The following is a 21,777-nucleotide window of genomic DNA, read 5'->3' on the forward strand; positions in this document are numbered from 1 at the left end:
TAATTATGTGATCGTGGGTGCTGACATTTTTATTTTAGATAAATAAGTTATTTATAATAGAATTGTTTGTCTAGGTCAAAGGCCAGAAGCAAAGAGAGATTGAGATTCTTGGGACCCGGAAGAACCCAGCGGTGAGATACTAGAGATAGCAAAGCAAGTGTCCTGTAGCAAACCGAAGTTTCTCATTTATTACAGAGGGTTCCAAAAGGAAAAAATAACTTTCCTGTTGTCCTGCCTGTTGTTTTCCAAGCCAAACAGCAGCTCTCCAGGCTGTATCAGCTGACACAGTGCTTCTTAAGTCTTGCTTCTGCAGCAACAGATCTGCCACTCATCTCTTCAGTGGTAACATGAGCATGGGTGGGAAACGGGCCTTTATTGGTAGTAAATGCCAAAAGGCCAAGCTGGGAACATCTGGAGGAATTCTAACTTTGAGAAGTGACCATTGTCGTCTCTCTCAAAAAGCTCCTTCAGTGCTGTTTTGTGAACATGTGGTAAGGTGTGTGTGTGTGTGTGTGTGTGTGTGTGTGTATGTATGTGTGTGTATGTGTGTGTATGTGTGTATGTGTGTATGTATATGTGTGTGTGTGTATGTGTGTGTGTGTGTATGTGTGTGTGTGTGTGTGTGTGTGTGTGTGTGTGTGTTGCATTGGTAGCGATTAAACCCATTGTCTTTCATATCTAGGTAAGGCTGTACAACTGAGCCACATCCCAAGCCCCACTTTTTCCTTTTCCTTTTGAGACAGGGTCTACTCACTAAGTTGTAGAGAATAGCCATAAACTCACTCCATAGCCAATTAGACCTTGAATTTGCAATTCTCCTGCCTCAGCCTCCCCAGTAGCTGAGATTACAAATTTACACCACTGGGTATTTCCTATTTCTGGAAATGATCTCTTCTACTTAATGTTCAGAAAATCTCCAATAATTATCAGTCAATGTTTATTAAAAATTAGGTAAGGGACAGAGGAGGCTATAGACTGGAAGTCCCAGGCTTAAATTTGCTCCTATAAAAATTGGGTGGGCTCATGAAATCCTAACAATATGTTTTCCTAAACAAGAACTGTACAATGATAACAGCAGTGTGGATGGGGGAATCTCACAAGGCTTCTGATAAAGAGGTATAGGCAATTAATGGCTACTTAGGGAGAATCAGTCTTCTCCAGGAAGAAGCCCCCGTAGGTTATCCAGTCCTGAGTGGTCAGCCCTAAATTCATATACATATGGGCAACACTACACTAACTCAGCAGGCTGTATTACATATGCATGTATGTAGTGTGTGTGTGTGTGTGTGTGTGTATGTGTGTGTGTGTGTGTGTGTGTGTGTGTGTGTGTGTGCGCTCGCATTAAACAACACCATTAAAGAAGAGGTCATTAGGTTGAGGGGGACCCAGAGAGAGTTGGAGAGGAGAAAATGAGGAAGAAATGATGTAAATGTAGTACTCACATATGAAATTCTCAAAAATAATAAAAATAAATTTTAAATTAAATGTAAAAGTGCAAAAAAGATAAACCACCTCTGAGAACCCCAATGTACTTAAGTGTAATACTGAGACGTACACTGTGTCATGGGACTCCCCAGTTTTCACTAAAACTCTTTATGCAAAAAAAAAAAAAAAAAAAAACAACAAAAACCAATCGTGACCTTGGGCAAATGATTTAGAAGCTAATGATGTGGGCCTGATGAACTACTAGAGAAGCCGGGTGAAGGGAGAAGGGATGAGCGTCTGCAGGGTTTCCAAGGCAATGGGCTCTTCCACCACATCACGGACGTCGCTCCACATGACAGTACCTGCGTGGTGAGGTCTTTGTTCCCAGGGTTTTGCACTATTATTTGACTAATAACTATGCAAATCCTTAGGAAGGTGACATGGAGCAAGGGCTCAGAGCCCAAAGTATACAGAAGCCAATGGCTGTGGGACCAGGTTTTTGCAAAGAGTGAGAATTTCGGTGTGTGGTCATTCAACAAGGAATTCAATAAGGACTGCCAGCTCAGATCTGCCTCCCTATCTGTTGGTGACTCTGAGTTTCTACAGAGAGGGAAGAGGCCACTTGTGATTGGCTGGCAAGAAGCAGCTCAGGAGTCTTTGCTCCTCTTAGCTCCTCCCATGGTGTGCTCCGGGTGGTTATCACACTCTGCATAGGACATTTTGAGCTTCTGTTGTCCAAAGGCAAGGGCCTGGCTCCTTCTGCATGTGAACATTCTAATGGCTGTGAGGCAATAATAGTTAATGGTACCAAGTGTATACTCTGTAGTCATTGGCTCCATTGTAACCAGTGTCCTGCTAGCTAGCATCCTTATTGTGAGCAGTTTTTATACCAGGCACCAAAGAGGCTAGATCTCTTGTCCATAGACACACGTCAGCAAATGATCTGGATCTCAAACCCTGAGCCCTTCTCCACAGCCTGTGCCCCAGGCATCTAGCTCTGCGTCACGTAAATCACAGGGAGGAAACTGACAGAGTGAACATCCTTGACAGTGGAGTGAGCGAATCTTCCAGGGAAAACTCGACATCCCACAACCCACCTCCATCAGACCCGAAGATGCCTGTCTTAGGGGGTGTCAACACCGGCTCATCCATTTAAAATAAGTTTCCTGAACAGAATGAGGTGGGGCTTGGGGTGCCTTCTAAATAGGCTACTGTCAGAGTTCCAGTCCCTTTTGACAGACTGGCCCTTGAGATGTGTCTGTCTCCAGCCTCAGCTGTGTGGCCTGCTCTCTCCCGAGCCTACTAATTGGCGTGGGGGACTCTGTTCCCAAAGCTGCCGGCCATTAGCAGCACTGCACGGGGAAGGGCTCCCCCCCCTGCCCTCCGGCCCCCACCATGTTTCACAGTCTCTGGCTGGGCTTGCCTGGTGACAGATGCCTGCTGATGAAGAGTTTTACAGAATCTTCTAGGCCCCCGCCACTCCCCGAAGCACTTCTTTATTGAGTACATCTCATTAGCAGGCTCCATTTTCTGGTCTCTCACATGCTCCCTCACACTTAGCTTTATTGTGGCCCCACTTGTCACCTTCCCCAGCCTGGCTTTTAATAATGTAAATCTCCCCCTCTGATGACATGACTGCTTGTTCCTTGCTGTCTGGCGCCACGCGAACCCACCTAATGCTACCTCTGAAGAGCTGAGTCCCCAGAGAAGGAACCGGCCAGCTCCTGACCATGTCCTCAAGGGCTCTTCAGCTCTGCAGGCATCCTGGAAGAGAAGCAGGTCAAGGCCACAGCCAGGCAGTTGACTTTGAGCAAGTCACTGGAGTACCGGGAATCCCACTGTGGCGCTCCGGAGGATGGTGATCGCGGTGATGGTGGTAATTCTTTGGCAGGGCTGCTGTGGGGAAACACATGGAAAGCAGATAAGAACCTCCGCTCAACTGCAAGGTTTGTGGCTATGAAGAAGTCACAGCAAGGGCGCTGACACCGAGCTGTCCTTGTCCACACAAAACAGACTGTCCCGCAGCAAGTCTGAGTGCTTCTCGGACATGTCACAGGGACCTGGACTTTCTCCAGGTGGATAAACAGAGCCCCCGCTCTCTGGACCTTTTATAAAGGATGACACCTGCTTTTTCATGCAAAGAAATTTCAAAATCCAACAGGTTCTGTAACACACAACTGAACTGTGCTTCCAATCTCCGAGGTCTCTTTAGGTGTGGCTCTGCGATCTGTAGTGGTAACTATGCTGCGATGGAGCAATGCCTTTGTGAGGTATTGCTTAAAATCTCTAACTCTAGGGAGCTGTCTGAGGTCTCCCCTGCATTTCCTAGTGCTGGAGTCATTAGAAACCTACAAGCCTTTCTAAGTCCAACAGGACCTTCCTGGTCTCTTCCATTCTCCTTTCAGTCTCATGAAGCCATAGAGATCTGCTTTCAGGGAAAGCCATTTCAGGGCCCGGAGAATGCTGGCTGCAAACACATGGGGACCAGAGTTCAGATCCCTGATACCTGTAGAAAAGCTGGGTGTGGACACACATGGCTGTAACCTAGGTGCTGTGATGGGCGATAGAGACGGGGGAATTGCTGGGGCCTCGTGGCTGCCAGGCTAGCTAAAAAAAAATGACAACTGTGGGTTCAGTGAGAGACCTTGTCTCAAGAGCATGAAGTAGAGAGTGATTGAGAAGGACACCTGGCATCCTCCTGTATTCTCTGTGGTCATAGCTATTCACACACACACACACACACACACACACACACACACACACACACACACACACAGAGAGAGAGAGAGAGAGAGAGAGAGAGAGAGAGAGAGAGAGAGAGAGAGAGAAATTTCATATCACTTTTAGAAATTTTATAAACTTCCATCTTGTGTAAAACCTGACTTTAATTTACTTTAATTACTTACTGCCTGTCCTCTATAAAACTAAAGAGACATCCTGAATAAATAAGAGGAGAAAAGAAACTCATATTTGTGAAGTCCAGTGCCCCTTGTCAGGCTAGCAATGTAGTCTTACATTATGATAAAGAGAAGGGGGCTCTTTAAATAATGGCTGGGAAATTGCATCCTTAATCCCTTGCAGGGAGTTCTTAGAAATGGGCACTTCATCAAGGCCTTTCACCACGAATTTGTCAAGAATGCCGCAGCATGGATGGCAGTGGAGGGTTGCTAGGCTTCTTGATCCAGCGGGGGCTGTGCGTGATGAGAAGAATACACTGGGAAGTGTGGCTGTTAGATCTCCCATCTCTCCAATGTCCTCAGAGTGTGAGAAAGGCGCTGAGACCAGATAGGGTGAGCACAGCCATCCCATTGCCTGATCAAGCCCGAGAAGAAAGAATAAAGCCTAAGAAATACCTCATTTGGCCTTTAGGTGCTCAGATCAAACCTTATATGGATTACTCACCTTAAAAAAATGTTAAGTATACATACGTAGTTTTGACGGGAGGAAGGAGAGAAATCATTTTTAATTAATCGCTTTGTATGTGTGTGCTTAACTTTGCTTTGTAATGTTTTCATGCGATGGAGGGAGTCTGGTACATGGGGGTAGCTGTAACAGAGGCTAAAAGTTGACTCAGGCCAGGTTGGCTGGCCAGTGAGCGCTAGAGTTCTCTAGATCTGCCACCCCACCCCATCCCCACCCCACACTAACACTGGAGTAATAGGAGAAAGCCATCATGCCTGACTTTTTAAACATGGTGCTGGGGATTTGAACTCAGGTCCTTAGACTTGTACAACAAGTGATTTTATTCACTGAGCCATCGCCCCATACCCTTCTGGTGTGAATTTGATGTATACAGTCTGTTTTGCAGCAGTAGATCTGAAGGAAAGGAACCTATTGCCTCCCCTGCCCCCAATCTCTGAATTTCTACCTTCTTTTCTGAATACAGCCATCCCTCAGTACTTCTGGGTGACTGAGCCTGGCAACCCTGCATATTCTATAGTGCATGGATGCTCAAGTCCCATAAATAAAAATGACATGATATTTACATATAAGCTGTGCAATCCTCCTGAACATTGGTTATAATATATGGCACCGTGTACCTGCTGTGTAGATGGCTACTGTGTTATATGTGATACTGTAGCATTTGGGAATTGATGATCAGGGAAGAAGTCTAGATGTTTAGGACACATGCGCTGTTTTCCTGGCTCTTCCCAGTCTGTGGTTAGTTGAATGCAGGTGGACACTGCAGGGGTGGGGAGCCGTCTGCACTGTTTGGCGCTGTGTGCTGCTTTAGAAGCAGTTTTTATGTCTTTGATCTCCACATCTGTCTGTCAAGGGAGGTAGCACAGCAGGTCTACCTCAAGGATAAGGATGCCAAGGCCCACACACCATGCGTTGATGGTGGTACCCGAGTGAGAACCCACTCCTGGTTTGTTCTGTGCCCACAAAGCCTGTACCTGTGAGGAATGAAAGGTGTCCATGAAAAACAATGAACTCCTCTGTGATCCTCTAAGTTTTACTCTTCACAGCTGGATCTTACCTAAAAACAGGAGGGACCCAGGAAAGGCCTCCCGATCTATCCCAAGGGCACCAGGGCCCTGCTTTTCACCTGCGACCTCCTTTCTCTAGGCAGGGGCTAGACCCCTCAGCTCAGCCTTCAGCCCACACGTGAGGTCGAGGGCAACATGATTAGTTTTCCTGCCGCCTGCCTCACAGGGAATCCTGGCTTCCCATCCCTGCCATTTGCTCCAGTGTGGAGAAAACTGGATGCTTGGTTGGAGTTAGCGACTGCCCAGCTCTGTGGTTTGATTGTGTTGTCTAAACGGATGAGTTCTTGGTGTGTACATGTGTGCTTGCATTCGTGTGTGTGTGTGTGTGTGTGTGTGTGTGTGTGTGTGTGTGTGTGTATGCACATGCATGCATGTGCATGTGTGTTGCGGGCCTTGCTTATGTTAGGGAAGCGTTTGACCATTGAAATACCCAGCAACCTTTGCTTTTATAGCCTCATCTGGCAATCTTTCCTCTTTTCCTCACCATTCTTCCTGTGGTGGCTTTTTGAACAACTTCACTACCGTCTTAGATTTTCAGCATTCTCCTGCCTCTGCCCCTGAGTACTAGAATTGCCAGCATCTATCACCACACCTCACTACTGAGTCTATTCAGTTTTCCTGCTTCCTTTTGGGGAAGTTTCTCTACATGACTCAGGACCTCACAGATGTGAAGTCTTAAGGAAAACCCCAGTCCTGCCCAGAACGAGACCAAAATGATTCTAAAATAGCAATTGGAGTCGGTTGCTGCATCTATATCTATACCTTGACCAGTTTCTCCTGAGCTGAGCTGAGCTGAGCTGATTCTTTTTTGTTTTGTTTTGTGTTTTGAGACAGAGTTTCTCTGTGTAGCTTTGGAGCCTGTCCTGGAACTCACTCTGTAGCCCAGGCTGGCCTCGAACTCACAGAGATCCGCCTCCCTCTGCCTCCCGAGTGCTGGGATTAAAGGCAAGCACCACCACCGCCCGGCTCCTAAGCTGATCCTTAACTATATGTAAAGGAATCAGAATACGGAGGTATAAAGGACTGGAAAGATGCAGTGTTCATCTCGTGCTCTACCTCATGACCCTGAGTAGGAAAACCATCTTCTTACCCAGCGCTGATTACAGCCAGGTGGCCGAGTGGTCCCTGGTTGTTCGCTTCTTGTCCTTGGAGGGCTCTCAGTATGGGTGTTCACATAAGGAACTTCAGTGAGCTCCTTCCTACATGAGAGTGAAGGCAGAGTTCTTTGCCCCTGACCGCCTTGTCCAGTCTTTCTGATTGGCGAGGGACCCTTTGAACTGCCAGCCTGCCCAAAGCCCTCCTGAGTGTTAGAACTGAACCCAGGCGTCCAAGCCAGCAGCTTTTGGGGAGAGCAACAGACCACGGAGTCTCACTGGGTCTGCGACCAGTGACGACTAGGGACCAACAATCGCGTCTGCTGACTGTGACCATGTGTAACAGTGGTGGCGAGGGATGGCAGGGCCCACTCCTCAGCCTCCAATAAGGCGGGTGGCAGCCGGCTGTCACCTCCTCATTGATGGAGGGTGTGTGCAGCTTGCGAGAGTGATGTGAAGCCCCCGCTCAATGAGTGTCTCGCAATCCCTTTCTCTCCGGCCTCAGGATACCATCCGCCTGAAAGCGCTGAAAAGATTAATGAGCAAGACACAAAGACCACGGCTGCCCCGAGCAACAGCTGTCTTGCACCAACCACTGAGTAATTAGACAAATGAGGCGAAGTGGCTCCCAATCGGAGAGGGCTTCGGTCCGCACTGACGGGCTCCCCTCTCTGGGTGTCTGCCCCTCCTTGCCTCCTCTCAGACTGCCCCTTCAGCTAGCCGATGCCATTGTCCCAGGTCCGCTCTCGGAAGCGACTGTGGCCTTGACCCCCGAGAGCTGAGCTAGTCTCGGAATGTGTGTGGCAGCTCCGACTCTCCAGGAGGAGCAGGGCGGAGGGCAGGGTCGAGGACGTTGCCAAGAACCTAGCAGTGTTCGCAGCAAAAGCCAGGGCTCCTGGCAAGACGTCCGAGGAACTTTCTTGATCCTGAGTGGTGTCTCTTAAGCTCTTTAATTACAGAGGATTAAGCAGGAAGTGGAGTGCAGGACTAAAGGAATAATGGCAAAAGGGAGGCCAAGCAGAAAAACCCAATTTCCTTCCGAGAAGGGGGAAAATCCTCCATTTATTTAAATGAACTGCAGAGAAAAGGATGAAGTGTGGCCTTTCCCCCAGCTCGGAGTTCAATGGGATTTTAAAGAACTGTGTCTCTCCTTAGCTAGACATAAGGCTGGGTCTTTAGCTCATCTGCAGAAAAGGGGCCGTGTGTTTCATTAAGATGCAGGCATATGCTTCCCGTTCAAATGGCTGGCTGAGCCAGTGCCTGCCTCCCTCTTCTCCACGTGGGCTTCTGCCTCGCCTAGCTCACATTTCACATTCAGCACCACCCGTTACCTAGAAATGGCATGCAAAATTGCAAAATAGAAAAAGCAGTGGGCCATGAGGCTCCATCAGTTCTGCCCGGAGTCACAGCAGCATCCTTGACTTGTGTGGTTCAGAGCTGGATGGGGGGAGTCACTCCCAGGAAGCCCGGGGGGCCCAGCCACCTATCGGAAGTAGCTGTGTGGATGCCTGCTTGTAGCGTGCCGCGGTGTAACTGGGACAAACCTATTCATGAGTTGAGTCAAAATCAGGCTAGAGAGAGTGATGGGGGACAAGGACATGCCCCAGTGGCAGATGGATAGTCATAGTGGCTATTGTCCAGGACACAGTGGCTGTGGGACTTGAAAGAGCTGTCCTGGTAGGATCCTAGTCACATCTTATACTTACTAACTATCCATATTTACAGTATCTGTCCTGGGGTCCTTTTTGTGTGACATGGTACCCAGAAACCAGGTCAAGGCATTATGTAGCTTTATCATCAGCATTGTCTTTGGAAAATAATAGTCTGCCAAGGCCCAGAGGAAGGCAGGGAAAGGGAGCAAGCTGTGGAGAGAGTAGGAATGGAGTCCTCTGTGCACTCAATGCGGAAAGTGAGGCTCTAAGAAGCTAGACCATGGGGGGTAGACGCCAGAAGAGAAAACATGGGGCCCTAGAGGTAAGTCTGGCCCAGCCTTACCACCCACAGCTACAGCAACATGGGCCAAAGTGTGTCCATAGCAGTGTTAACTGTCAACTTGACTCAGCCTAGACTCACCCAAATAAAGAGTCTCGATTGAGTATCTCTATCAGGTTGGTCTGTGGGCGCGTCTGTGAGGGGTTATCTTATTATTAATTGATGCAGAAGGGCCTAGCCCACCATGAGTGGTACCATGCCTAGGCAGGTTATCCTGGGGTTATAGACGCAAGCTAGCTAAGCAGGAGCCAACAAGTGATTCAGAGAAGAGAGTCAGCAGTGTTCCTCCAAGGTTCTGGCTTCAGTTTCCTGCCTTTACATCCCTCAATGATGGACTGTGACCAGGAAGTGTAAGCCAAATAAACCCCTTCCTCCCCCAAGTTGCTTTTAGGCAGAATGTTTATTACAGCAACAGGATGGAGCTATAATGTAATTGTATGATATCCATTTCCTCCACTGGAAAATCTAGACAAGTGTGTCCATGCTCTGGGTCACCAGGGGGACTAAATAAGATCATGTAGATGATGGCACAGGCCTGGTATAATACAGGCCCTCACCTCCAAATGGTAATAAGTATTTATGGTCTCACATAGGAGAATCATAGTTTTAATCCCGGGAGGCCAGCCATGACCTTTCATCACGACCCCGGCCTCCATTCCACACTGGAGCATAGGGATTATAAAGAGAATCGCAGGCAAGGTATGGCACCAGACCTCGGACGAGCCTGGTATCCTTGGAATGATTCACCGTTGAGCTTTGTACAATGAGGTTTAGTCCCCAGGCCTCAGCGAACAGGGCTGAGATGGGCAAGGGGATGACCTCACTCAACTGTGCACAATACGTATTGTCCTCTGAACATTCCTGTATGTTTAAAATGTTTTATTAAAACATGTATGACCAGGGGCTTGGGAGATGGTTGGAACAGTCAAGAACTTACCATGAAAGCATGAGTACCAGAGTTTGAGTCCCCAGCACCCAGGTAAATTTTAGGTGGGCATGGAAGCCCACTGTCACCCCAGCATATGAGAGGCAGAGATAGGGGATTCCTGGAGAAGTAGTCTAGCTTCACCAGCCTAATCGCCGAGCTCTGTGGTCAAATGGTAGACCCTTCATCATTATATATGGTGGAGCGTGATCAAAGAAGACTCAACATCAACCTTTGGCCATGCACATAGGTACACATATGCTTGGACTCACATATATGGGAACCCACATGTGTGCACAGCACACACACACACACACACACACACACACACACACACACACACACAGAAAAAAATATAACCATGCCTTGCCCCAAAGCATGATGAGAGTTTCCTCAGTTCAAACAACTAGTTAGATAGTTGTACAAGTTTTGAAAAATAATCCTCTCAGGCATTCACAGTTTTCCACATTATATTACTGAAATCTCTTGTGTCTGCAGTTATCTGCCCTGCCCTATGCATTGTGTGTCCTTCATGCCTAGCACAGTGCTCAGCATATAGTAGATACTCAAAGAAAGTGTCCATCACATGCTGGACTGAGTAAACAGCATAGTAAAAAATAAATAAATAAATAAATAAATAAATAAATAAATAAATAAATAAATAAATAAATAAATAAATAACAGAACAGAGCTAAATCCGTCTCCCAGGACTGTAGCCTCCAGATTGCTGCTAGCCTTCAGCTTGATTTCTGCCCACCTTAAGGCTACAAAGCAGGTGGTCCGTTTCCATGACTGCCACTGTCCTCATCAATGGGGCAGAGCTGAACTGGTCATAAGCACTAGAGATGCTTATCTTCTGTGACTCTGAAGGTGGGTTAGCGTGTACTGCCTTCTGATTTCTACGGACACACACTCTCATCCCCCTAAATGAAGCTTCTCCGTGCTCATGAAATGGGATCCCAAATAACACGTTGCAAACCAATCTTTTATCACACTTGCCCATTGGAACGCATTTCAAATGCTGGCCATTAAAAACAGGCCGTTTCACGGGGCTTTAATGATGGCACTAATAACTGTGGATTTTTGTCTCCCAGAGCCCTGATGAGCCGAGCTAGGGAGTAAATTATGAAGCTAACTTTTATGTGCATGGTTTATTGATCTTTGAGCTTCAAGGGAACTGCACCAACCCCTATAGCCTGACAGTCCAGATTAGCTTTTCATCTATGTAATTGGGCCACCAGAGCACAGTTAATTTTTAATTTATATTAATAGGAAGACAAAGAACACAGTGTGCCTTCTCTGCCTTAAAGTAATGGACATATCAAAATATTCTACCTGGTAATTATAAATAAACCATCCTTCCCCTGACCCGGTGAGGATTAGCTTGCTGATTCACTGTGTATTTCACCATCATGCATCATGAGAAAGTTCACTGCTGCCACAAATATTTATACCACTGAGTGCAGAAGACCACTCCATCATTAAGCCAGCCCTCTAATCCAGGTTGTTGCCATCTTTGGTTTTGAACAGGTGAAAGTCATGCTTCGTATCTGTTCCACATCCGCTCGAGATACCTCAGAATCCAGCTCTTTCCTGAAGGTGGATCCACGGAAGAAGCAGATCACCTTGTACGACCCCCTGACCTGTGGGGGTCAAAATGCCTTCCAGAAAAGAAGCAGCCAGGTTCCTCCGAAGATGTTCGCCTTTGATGCGGTTTTCCCACAAGACGCCTCCCAGGTGGGTAAAAGCCACCAGACTCAGACGGTGTTGATTAATGGAGTGAGAACTGGGAGGGTGTCTTCTGGGATACTCTGATGGACAAGTTCCTCCATCCATATCACTATGTTTGGAAGTCATTCTGAGCTTCCCAGAATACCCCAGTTCTTCTGAGTTACTGGTATGGTGCTTTCCTTGGGCAGAGTACGTGTGCTGGGATTTCAACAAGTTATATCTTCGGAGGGCTGAAGAGATGGCTCAGTTGGTAAAGTGTTTCCCACACAAGCATGAGTGTCTGGGTTCGGATCCCCAGCATCCATCCGACAAGTCATGCCGTCTGGGTTGGATGGCCATGCAACGAGGGAAAATGTTTCAGGAAACTGCATTCTAGTCAGACAGTGTCTCACACCCCTGGGGAGTGGGAAGCAGCACTATTGTCCCAGTGAGGAGATGGAGCGCTCAGAAGGGAAACTGAGGTTGGTGTGTATCCTACAGCCAGGATCAGTGGAGGAATGTGGAATTGGGGAGCTTGTGAGAGCAGTCAGATGTTGCTGCATGGCCAAGTCTTGGGTTCACTCCTCAATACCAAAAATCAGTGAACATATTCATAGGTGAGTAAACCATGTTACAGACAGATGGTGTCCTCTTTTGCCTGCATAAGCATCAGGGGCCTATGCCTTTCTGAGAAACTTCAAGTACTTCCTGAGATTTATACGAAACTCTTCATAGTGGGATCGTTCAGGCTACCCCCGAGCTGAGGATCACAGGTCCAGTAGTTTCCGTTTGCAGCCAGTTAATCTGTGTTATATATGATTGAAGGGGATACCGGTGTTTACACTCCTGTCTTCCACCAACAGGCAGTAGTGCATGTAGGTGCCACCCATCGGGGAGCTGAACACTGGTTCTCCAGTTTTATCATAGGAAGATAAGGGTCTTTGTGATTAAGTTTCGCAGCTTCTCTGTTCCTTTCAATTTTCATGTTGTACCAGTAATTTAAACCCGACACCGGGGCTAATGAATGGCCTACAAATAATTTAATTAACAGGGGTAAAACTTTTCAAAAGCTATCTGGGGGAGTTGTAAGGATTCCAAAGCACACCCTAAATTAAACCTGGACTATTAATGAGTTTTAGATTTATTCCGGAGGGGAAAAAAAGAGCCGTTTTTATTGCTAGTTTTTGTTTACATTTCTCACTTGGTTCCCAGGCTCAAGATGCTCAAAGCCACACTTTCACAGCCTTCAGAATGTTCTGGTTCCCTCAGGTGTCTAGTAGTATAAATTTCTCTGTAATTTTGTGGTTTCCAAGGACTTTCATGTGCGTTAAGCCATGGACTTTCCCTTGAATTCTTTTGGGTAGAAAGGGGGCATTTTTAATTCTTTTCATACCACACGTGAGGAAACTGAGGCACCGCAAGTTAGCCGCATCACCTTAGTTGCCGTCCTTCGCAGACATCCTCCCCGGACTCCACCACCTCCTCAGTCCCTGCTCAGTACAGCAGGTCTCCGACCTGTCGCTATTTTATCCACTGTTTTCCAGCAGTGTGTCAGTGGGCAAGTCCCTCGGCCCTCTGGGTCTCGGGGTCCTAACATGCCAAATATATGTATGTGCCTCATGAGGCTGTTCCGGCAGCAGGTGCTCCATGGTCGCTGTCTGCCTTTGTTACTACATCATCCTGGTTGTTAATCTGACACCACTGGTTAGAGCCAGCTCAGCCCCACAGACTCAGCACCCCGTAAGCCTCGAGGCACGAAACGGGTAAGCGTGCCAAGTAGCTTTGTCTGGGCCGCCTGCTCTTGCATCTGGATTGTCTCACACTGTCCAGCAGGCTAGCCCAGGCTGTGGACATGGCAGTATCCAGGGCTGAGAATCGAGGCACTATCGTTTCCACTGTATTCTACTGGCCCAGGTTCAGGGGCCACTCTCAGGTCCCTGCCTGTGTATCAGCTGTCACTGTGGTGATCCCAGGCCTCTGTGACCTCTTTCTTCCTCTTTCTAAGAACATCATCTCCTTGGCACTGAGTAAAAGACTGGTCCCGTTCCTTCTTGCCATTAGATGTCCTTGTTAACCTCCAGCAGTCTTGGTGGTGGTACAAACTTCTGATGGATCTGGCTTAGGGGTAGGTGGGAAGGACTCAGACCCGCAGGTGATCAAGGCCTTGGGCGGAGCTGTCTCTGTCATAGCTGTGTGCTCAGGGAGGCTTTCTGCTTCTCTGGGCCTGCAGGGAAGGGCAGTGGGGAGTTTCTCTCGGTCACTGTCATCCCTTAACAATCCATCATAGACAAGTCTCTCATCATCCCCTTCTCTATGAACAGCCAGGCAGAAGCCCTGGAAGGGAGTGTATGGACCACCCCACACCCTATGAAGCTATTCTTGTACTAATGACTCCAGTGTCAGTTTGTTCCACACATAACCCAAATTCTCCTTGGTGACTTAAGCCTCTCCGAGTTTATTATGTGTGGCCACGGTGGCTGGCAGTCTCCCAACCCCCACCTCCTTTCATACTCAAAGGCAGGCTCCCAGGCAGCAGCTTCTCCCTGCTCTTGGGGAGACAACCCTGGCCGATTCCAGAGAGCTTCTACGGCCTCAGTCTTGGCTTTAATGCAGTACTGGCTCTGATTGCCTCAGTCCTGGGAATTTTATAAGATCCCATGGTCCTCATTTAGCCTCATCCCTCCATCCCCTTGGCTGAGGGGGGGACCCCTGAAGAGCTGCTGAGGCGACCACCCCTGAACAATGGACAGTTGTTGGGAGTGCGGTTTTTCAATTTCAGTTTGGGAGAGAAAAAAATTGATTTCCAGATACTTAGCTTCCTTGCGCAGCTGCACCGTGGAGCTGAATAACTACATTCATGGCCCAGGCTGCCGCTTTTCAGGTTCCCACTGGGAGGCACATTGCTCTGATGGCTGCGAAGCCCCAGCATTTGATGGCTCTCAGGGCCTCTGTGGGCTCTGACGCCAGCCCCAAGACAGAAGTGAAGGCCAGGCAGCGAGACATGGAAAATAATTTGGTCCTCCTGCTGCAGCGAAAGTCTCAGATGCTAACTGGAGATTTTTCCGAATCTCTGAGGTGGTCCGCAAACCTGACCGCATACCTTTAGTTTGCGGCATGCACCGTCAGCGAGCGTTGATGGAGAGGGCAAAGAAGGATCGAGAGCCTGGTCTCTGTGTAAAGATCGTAGCAATCACAAAAACTGAAGAAGATGAAGCACACTCAGCCAAAGAATGCCCCAAATAACACACTGGCGTGTGGCAGCTGATGCTGTTTACAGTGAGTTGTATTTATAGGAAAGGAGATTTTCAAAAGCGGGACGTGAGCAAAGAAAACAAGGATGGAGAGAAAGCAGATGCATGCCTGGAAGTTCTCGATTCTGTTAGAACTAAGATGTTCCTCGGGGTGTCTGTGCTGAAATAGAAATCACTTTTTCCCCTCTAGTATGATTAGCTGATTTTGGAAATGTGGTGTGTGTGTGTGTGTGTGTGTGTGTGTGTGTGTGTGTGTGTGTATTCGCACACGTGCACAGGCAGAGGGACAATAGAGAGTTGGGTGCCTTGCCCAGGAGGCTGAAATTAGTAACGATAGGTGACAGAGGGGAACGGGGTCTAGAACCCCTCCCATTTTACCACTGAAGCCTGTACCTACTTTATCTGTATAAAGCTGGAGAGTGCCATCCGTTAGTGGGAGGCAGCTTTATAGCCAGCGTGTTTCACACACAGGCTAGCAAAGAGTGGAAGGTCCCTAAGGTTTCTGAGTTCCCTCAGAACCCCGTGGCAGAGGCTGGAGCATCTGGGAATGCGGTGACATTGGAACTCTAAGCCCCGGGAAGGCAGACTCACTTCTGTTGTCACCGAGGTGCCTCACAGTGCTACGTGACGCAGTTACCACCTGTGCCTGCCCCCTCTTGTGTCTTCCAGGCTGAAGTATGTGCCGGAACGGTGGCCGAGGTAATCCAGTCTGTGGTGAACGGGGCAGATGGCTGTGTGTTCTGTTTTGGCCATGCCAAGCTGGGTGAGTGGAAATGTGACCTCTGGTGCTGCTCATGTTTCCTGTCACCTCATCCCTCTTCCGGAATTGGTTCTAGAGTCCTCGGTGAAAGGAAGGGCCAAGTTCCCTTTTGGTGCCACACTGAATAATAAACACTAACCACGCCTGACTTTGAAACAAGTGTCCTAAGTGTTCACCTCCTCACGTAGGGCAGCGTCAAGTCCAAGAGGGGGGAACCATGGGGTAGCAAAAGTGTTCCTACTTGGTCTAGGTCATAGTCAATCCCAGAAGGTGAGCAGGGAAGGTGCACCTGTCTTGAACAGGGCATGTCTGGGGAGCAGATTTAGGTGGGTGGGGCTAACAGAGGAATCTCCAAGCAGAACCCCACGTGGGAGAAGCAAAGCTGTCCTTGCCTCCAATATCCAGCTCAGTGAGGTGTCCTCCCTGTCTGAGCACATGGGAAAGGCACCACCAGCTAGCCCTGCATAGGATTGGCTTCAGTCCCCTCTACACTCTCTTCCCTGTCCCAATCTATGGTCATCTGTTCGCTCCCAGGCCTTGTCTGACATGCAGAATGAGTTAGCAACTTGGGAAGCTCAAACAAGTGCTCCTCGGTAGAAGGGTTCATCCTAGAGGCCTTGCAGAGGGCACAGAGGCCCACACCCCCTACGATCAGAGAGCCTGTTACCCCCACCCCCACCCCCGCTCCTTTCTTCACTTCATGATCAGATCAAAGCAGGGGTCCTGATTTTAATGGAATTTGCTCGCACTATAAAAAAAAAAAAACACAGCATTTAACTTGAGAAAGGATATAAAGCACGGGTGTGTGGATTTAATCTGTGGGGTGGCTATAAAAAGGATTGGAATGACGATGAAAAGCTCCAGCTTCCTACTTTGTGTAGACCAATGCGGAGGCAGAGAGCCTGTGATGATTGAGGTCCTCCGCCAGGCTCCTAGTGATTTCATCTTGTTGCTTGTTTGGCCTCTCAAATGTTCCTATAGCTGTTTCATCACCCGTACAAGGAAAGGCTGGCTGTTTTTCTGGTCTCTCGTCTCCTTCCCAGTCCCCCACACCTTCCTTCTGTGTCCTCAGCATCTGTGTTTTGAGGCTATAAAGAGGGATGTCTGGCCTCTCCAACCGTGTTTCTTTCTTCCCGGGCTCCCACAGGGAAATCCTACACCATGATTGGAAGGGATGATTCCATGCAGAACCTGGGCATCATTCCGTGCGCCATTTCTTGGCTGTTCAAGCTGATCAATGAGCGCAAGGAAAAGACCGGGGCCCGATTCTCAGTCCGGATCTCAGCTGTCGAGGTGTGGGGGAAAGAGGAGAACCTTCGAGACCTGCTGTCTGAGGTGGCCACGGGCAGCCTACAGGATGGACAGTCGCCAGGCGTGTACCTCTGTGAGGACCCCATCTGTGGCACACAGGTGACTGCTTTGGGAGCTTGGCTTAGGCAGGGGCGATTCATCATTCCTTCAGAGGATGGGGCATCTCAGCCCTGGAGTCCCTTACCAGGGAAACTGGGAAAGGCTTATGAGTGTTTACTTTAAAGTGGACTGGAACTTTATGGCCTGCAGCTGTGGGGCCATCTGCTCACCCAACCTAAATATTTGTACCTTGAATCTAGTTGACAATGAGCAGGGGCTACAATTGTCATAGCGTGTGGGGTGGGGGAATTCGAATCCACTTTCTTGACACCTTTCGAGAAAGAGGGGGGAACACACTCTTTCTTTTGTTTAACAACAAACTGAAATATTTACTGCTCTGCACAAATAGCTGCAACCATCCCTGGAGCTGTTTATGGCTCTATAAACCCTGTTTCTGGCACAGCTTTACAACCGGATTAGCAGTGCTGTGGGAAAAACTAATAACCGATTTCTAATTAGAACCGTGATATAATTGCTGGAACCATGGAAGCCAAGAGAAGCTCTTGCCTGCCTTTTCAGGAAGTTAGGCCTGTTATGAGGGCCTCTTCCTTTTGTTGTTTTACATAAGGATGACTTGAGGGATCCCCTGGTTCATATCCAGAAAGTCAGTTCTGCCGGTCTCCTACAGTAGACTTCCCAAATGCCTCCTACTTCAGAAAGGTGTCTCTTTGATGAGTACCCACCTCCTACCAGCTGGATCATTTCTATGGGTGAGGATGTCCCAGAGCCAGTATTATATCCATTTCTCCAAGCCTGGCCCTGCTCAGCCTCTGCTCGGGGTACTCAGAACCTTCCAGTTTCCTTTAGAAATCTCCGTAGTGTGCACCAGAGTAGCCTGGAGGACTTGAAACTGATCGCTGGGCTCCTCCTCAGCAGTGTCTGATTCCCTCTGAGGTAAAGCTCATCGCCTCCTCCCCTCAATGTGCATTTCTGACAAGTCCCCATAGGATCCCGGGAACTGTTACTCTGAAGCATAACACATGTTCAGATGCTGTTGCAAGGCTCCGTGATGGAAACAGGAGCACCCTGGCCACCATGCTGGCTGCAAAGCTTGGCAGGGCACTCAAACATGTGTTAACTTAGATTCGTTTGGGAGTCTACTAACAAAGCTTCTCTTAAGTAAAGGTCTGTTTAGCGGAAGGTAAATAGGATGAAGAAAGGAATGGCCTCCTGAAACTCTTCTTTTAAATGTTTGTAATGCTTTCGTTTAAGTCGGCTAGTCAGTTCAAAAGTACCCATTCGATAAAATCCCTTCGAAGTTCAAGGATTTGAAAGATGGTCTTAGCTTGCAAATCCTGCCTGCACCAAATATTGCTTCTCACAGCTTGAAATTATAGGTATGGTTCAAGTCGGAGTAGAAAATTGTCATAATTTGTGCCAACCCAAAGACATGTTGCAAATCAGTTCCTTGGAAAAAAAAAATCAAAGCTAAATCAGGCATGCACCTGTCACGCCGACATTCAGATCGCTGTGGAGAGAAGATGGGGAGCGTGAGGGGAACAAGAACCTGTCTCAACTAACCCAAAAAGCAGATTTCTACCACAAAAGGGAGTCCTGGGATTCAGACCCAGGGTTCTCACAAGATTTAGACACAGTGCCCACTGCGTCACTTCTAATCACTCGTGAGTTTGCCTTGAGCATGAATTCAGGCGCTGAAACAAAAACTGATAGATGTCTCTTAAATACAGATGGGACCTTCAGATTACTTAGGTGTTTCTACATGCCTTGTATACATTGTTCTGTTGCTAGGATAAAATACCCTAACAAAAGCAACTTGGCAGAGAAAGTCTTTATTAGGACTCTCAGTTGAAGGGAGCAGGCCATCACCAAGGCAGCAGTAGCCTGGAGCAGCTGGTCACCTCACATTCACCATCAGGAAGCAAGAGCGAATAAGTGCATGCTGCCTCTGAGCTCCGTTTCTCCACTTACACAACAACCTAGGATCCCAGCCAGGGAAGGGTGCCACCCTCAGTGCGTGGGTCTTCCCATCCCAATGATGTGATAACCCTAACAGTCATGCCCAGAGGCCCAACTCCCAAGTGATTCTAGAGTCTGTCAAGTTGACAATTATCACTAACTAGCATAATGTACTTCTTGTTCATGACTATGCCGGTAAATGTGACCTAAAATTAGCTTTTGTTAAATAACTGAGAAATCGGAAATGAACACTAGACAAGGCTCTTCCTTGTCAGATGTAAAATCGCATTTCACAGCACCTGTCTCCGATCTTTAAGGTCAAGACCTAGTCACATCTGTCAGGTTAGTGATGAATGGCTTAGGATGTCAGTTCACAAAGATAGGCATGTGCTACCACTACCCCCCCCAACCCCCACACCATAGAGCCACTTGCTAGCTGTAAAATAACTAAAAACAAGTTACATCCAATAAATGTGGTCAATACTAATTTTCAGAAGCCAATCAACCAACTGAGCTGCCTCCACGGTTAAAGCACTGGTCACAAAAGCATGAGGATTAGCATTCAGACCCCCAGAACACATGTAAAGGCTGGGGAGGGGGGAGGTGACAGCCTGCCTGTATATCCAGCCTCTAAATGGTTCTCCACCTTCCTAATGCTGCAACCTTTTAATACAGTTCCTCATGTTGTGGTGACCCCCAACCATAAAATTATTTCATTGCTACTTCATAACTGCAATGTTTCCTACTGTTATAAATCATAATGTAAATATCTGTGTTTTCCAATGGTCTTAAATGACCCCTGTGAAAGGGTTGTTTGACCCAGAGGGGTCAAGACCCACAGGTTGAGGACCACTGCTTTAAAGTGAGACAGGATTTACAAAGTAGGCTGGCCCAGAGACTATTTATATCTAGAATTCTGCGATCAATTGAGATTTTCTGCCACAGTGAACAACCAAGGATAATGCCCAGTGTCAACCTCAGGCTTCTACATGCATAAAAATGTGCCCACACCCATGCAAACATGCATTTCTACACATGTGTACCACACATACATGAAAGGGAAAAAAGAAAAAAAAATGACTATGCTGAGACTAGCCCATGTGTGTAGGACCTGGTTTCAGAAGGACTTCTGGCCTCACCACTTGGACTGAGCTTCCCCAGGCAGGAGGGAAGCCTGAAGGTCTCAGCTCTTTTTTCTGTCCTCCAGCTGCAGAACCAGAGCGAGCTGCGGGCCCCCACCGCAGAGAAGGCTGCCTTCTTCCTGGATGCTGCCATTGCCTCACGGCGAAGCAACCAGCAGGATTGTGATGAGGATGACCACCGTAACTCCCACATGCTCTTCACCCTGCACATCTACCAGTACCGGATGGAGAAGAGCGGGAAGGGCGGAAGTAAGTCCATCTTAGCTGGCTCCGTCATGGCTCTGGCCAGCTAGCACCCCTCACCGAAGGCAGCAGCACCCTTTCTTAGCAGAGGGGATGGCACCCACTTGCAGCTCAGTGGTCTGGAATCCAAGATAACTGTAGATTCTAGGCTTGAGTTCACTTTTGAGTTGTACAGAGACAAAAGGTTAGCTTTGGCAATAATAATTTACAAATGGCATTGCCTTAGATGTGTAAAAGAATGAATTAAAAAAGAAAAATAGCTGTTGAATACTTTCTTTCTGTTCACAAGTCCTATAGGGGTCACCACCTTTGTAAATCATGGTTCTCTAGAATAACAGAATATATATATATATATATATATATATATATATATATATATATATATATATATATACACATATGGAGAGAGAGAGAGAGAGAGAGAGAGAGAGAGAGAGAGAGAGAGAGAGAGAGAGAGAGAGAAGGGACTTATAGAATGACTTACAGGCTGTGGTCCAGCTAATCCAATAATGGCTGCCTCTGAAGGAAGGTCCAAGAATCCAGTAGTTCTCAGTCCATGAGGCTGGATGTCTCAACTGACCTAATGCTGGAATCCTGAAGATGAGGCTCTAATGCCAGTGAAGGAATGGACTTACTAACAAGGTGAGAGTAAGCGGGCAAGGAGCAGAAACTTCCTTCTTCCATGTCCTTATACAAGCTTACAGCAGAAGGTGTGGCCCAGATTAGATGTGGCTTTAAGATCTGCAGTAAAGGTTTGTCTTCCTACCTCAAAGATCCGCATTAGGAATAGATCTTCTTACTTCAAATTAAGCAGAAATTCCTCATAGGTATGCCATCTATTTTTAGTTAATTCCAGATGTAGTCAAGTTGACAACCAAGAAGAGCCATCACACCACCAAAACCAATAGTAAGCCACTAGAGTACCTCTCAATATGGCATCCACCATTATGCTGAGTCCACCCTATCGGCTAGGAAGAAATAGTTTGAATAGCTTATAAATTAGACTTTGGAAGAACTGCCAGGTGTGGGCTGCTTCCCACTGTGTTGCCTGTCTGTAAAAATGTGCTGTATAAATGCAGGCACAGGACTTGCTCTGTGAGAGAGCCACACTGCCAGGACCCCACCCAGCTCTGTGGTTCATCATCCCAGCCTGGCTCTTCTGTCAAATCTAAGACTGAAGCAATTATCCATCTTTGTCTGTCAGCAGTGTGCATTCTAGGCCCACCAGGGTTGGGTACCACACTTAACTGAGTACCTCTGTATGGGACTCTTGATTCATGGGCCAAGGAGTCTGTTGACTCACTAGGCTTTCTATCAAGACATAAGCCAAAGGGCTGAGCTGGCCAGGCAGGGACTCTCACAACTCTCAAGAATGTCTTGGTGGGGCTTTCCAAGCCCAAGCAGTTGGTCCCTAGTCT

The 21,777-nt window shown here is 47.8% G+C and overlaps 1 protein-coding gene across 2 annotated transcripts in view; it reads left to right on the forward strand.

Annotated features, from left to right (window-relative positions):
• The window catches only part of Kif26b (kinesin family member 26B), a 430,200-nt gene that overhangs the window by 346,474 nt on the left and 61,949 nt on the right, over nt 1-21,777 (forward strand). For both annotated transcript variants that reach the window (XM_006974208.4, XM_042258702.2), the window contains 4 exons: nt 11,457-11,663; nt 15,557-15,650; nt 16,795-17,057; nt 20,182-20,365. In XM_006974208.4, coding sequence (XP_006974270.3) covers nt 11,457-11,663; nt 15,557-15,650; nt 16,795-17,057; nt 20,182-20,365 — 748 coding nt within the window. The remainder of the gene's footprint in view (nt 1-11,456; nt 11,664-15,556; nt 15,651-16,794; nt 17,058-20,181; nt 20,366-21,777) is intronic.

Source organism: Peromyscus maniculatus, chromosome 11, assembly GCF_049852395.1.
Source record: "Peromyscus maniculatus bairdii isolate BWxNUB_F1_BW_parent chromosome 11, HU_Pman_BW_mat_3.1, whole genome shotgun sequence".
Taxonomy (NCBI): Eukaryota; Metazoa; Chordata; class Mammalia; order Rodentia; family Cricetidae; genus Peromyscus; species Peromyscus maniculatus.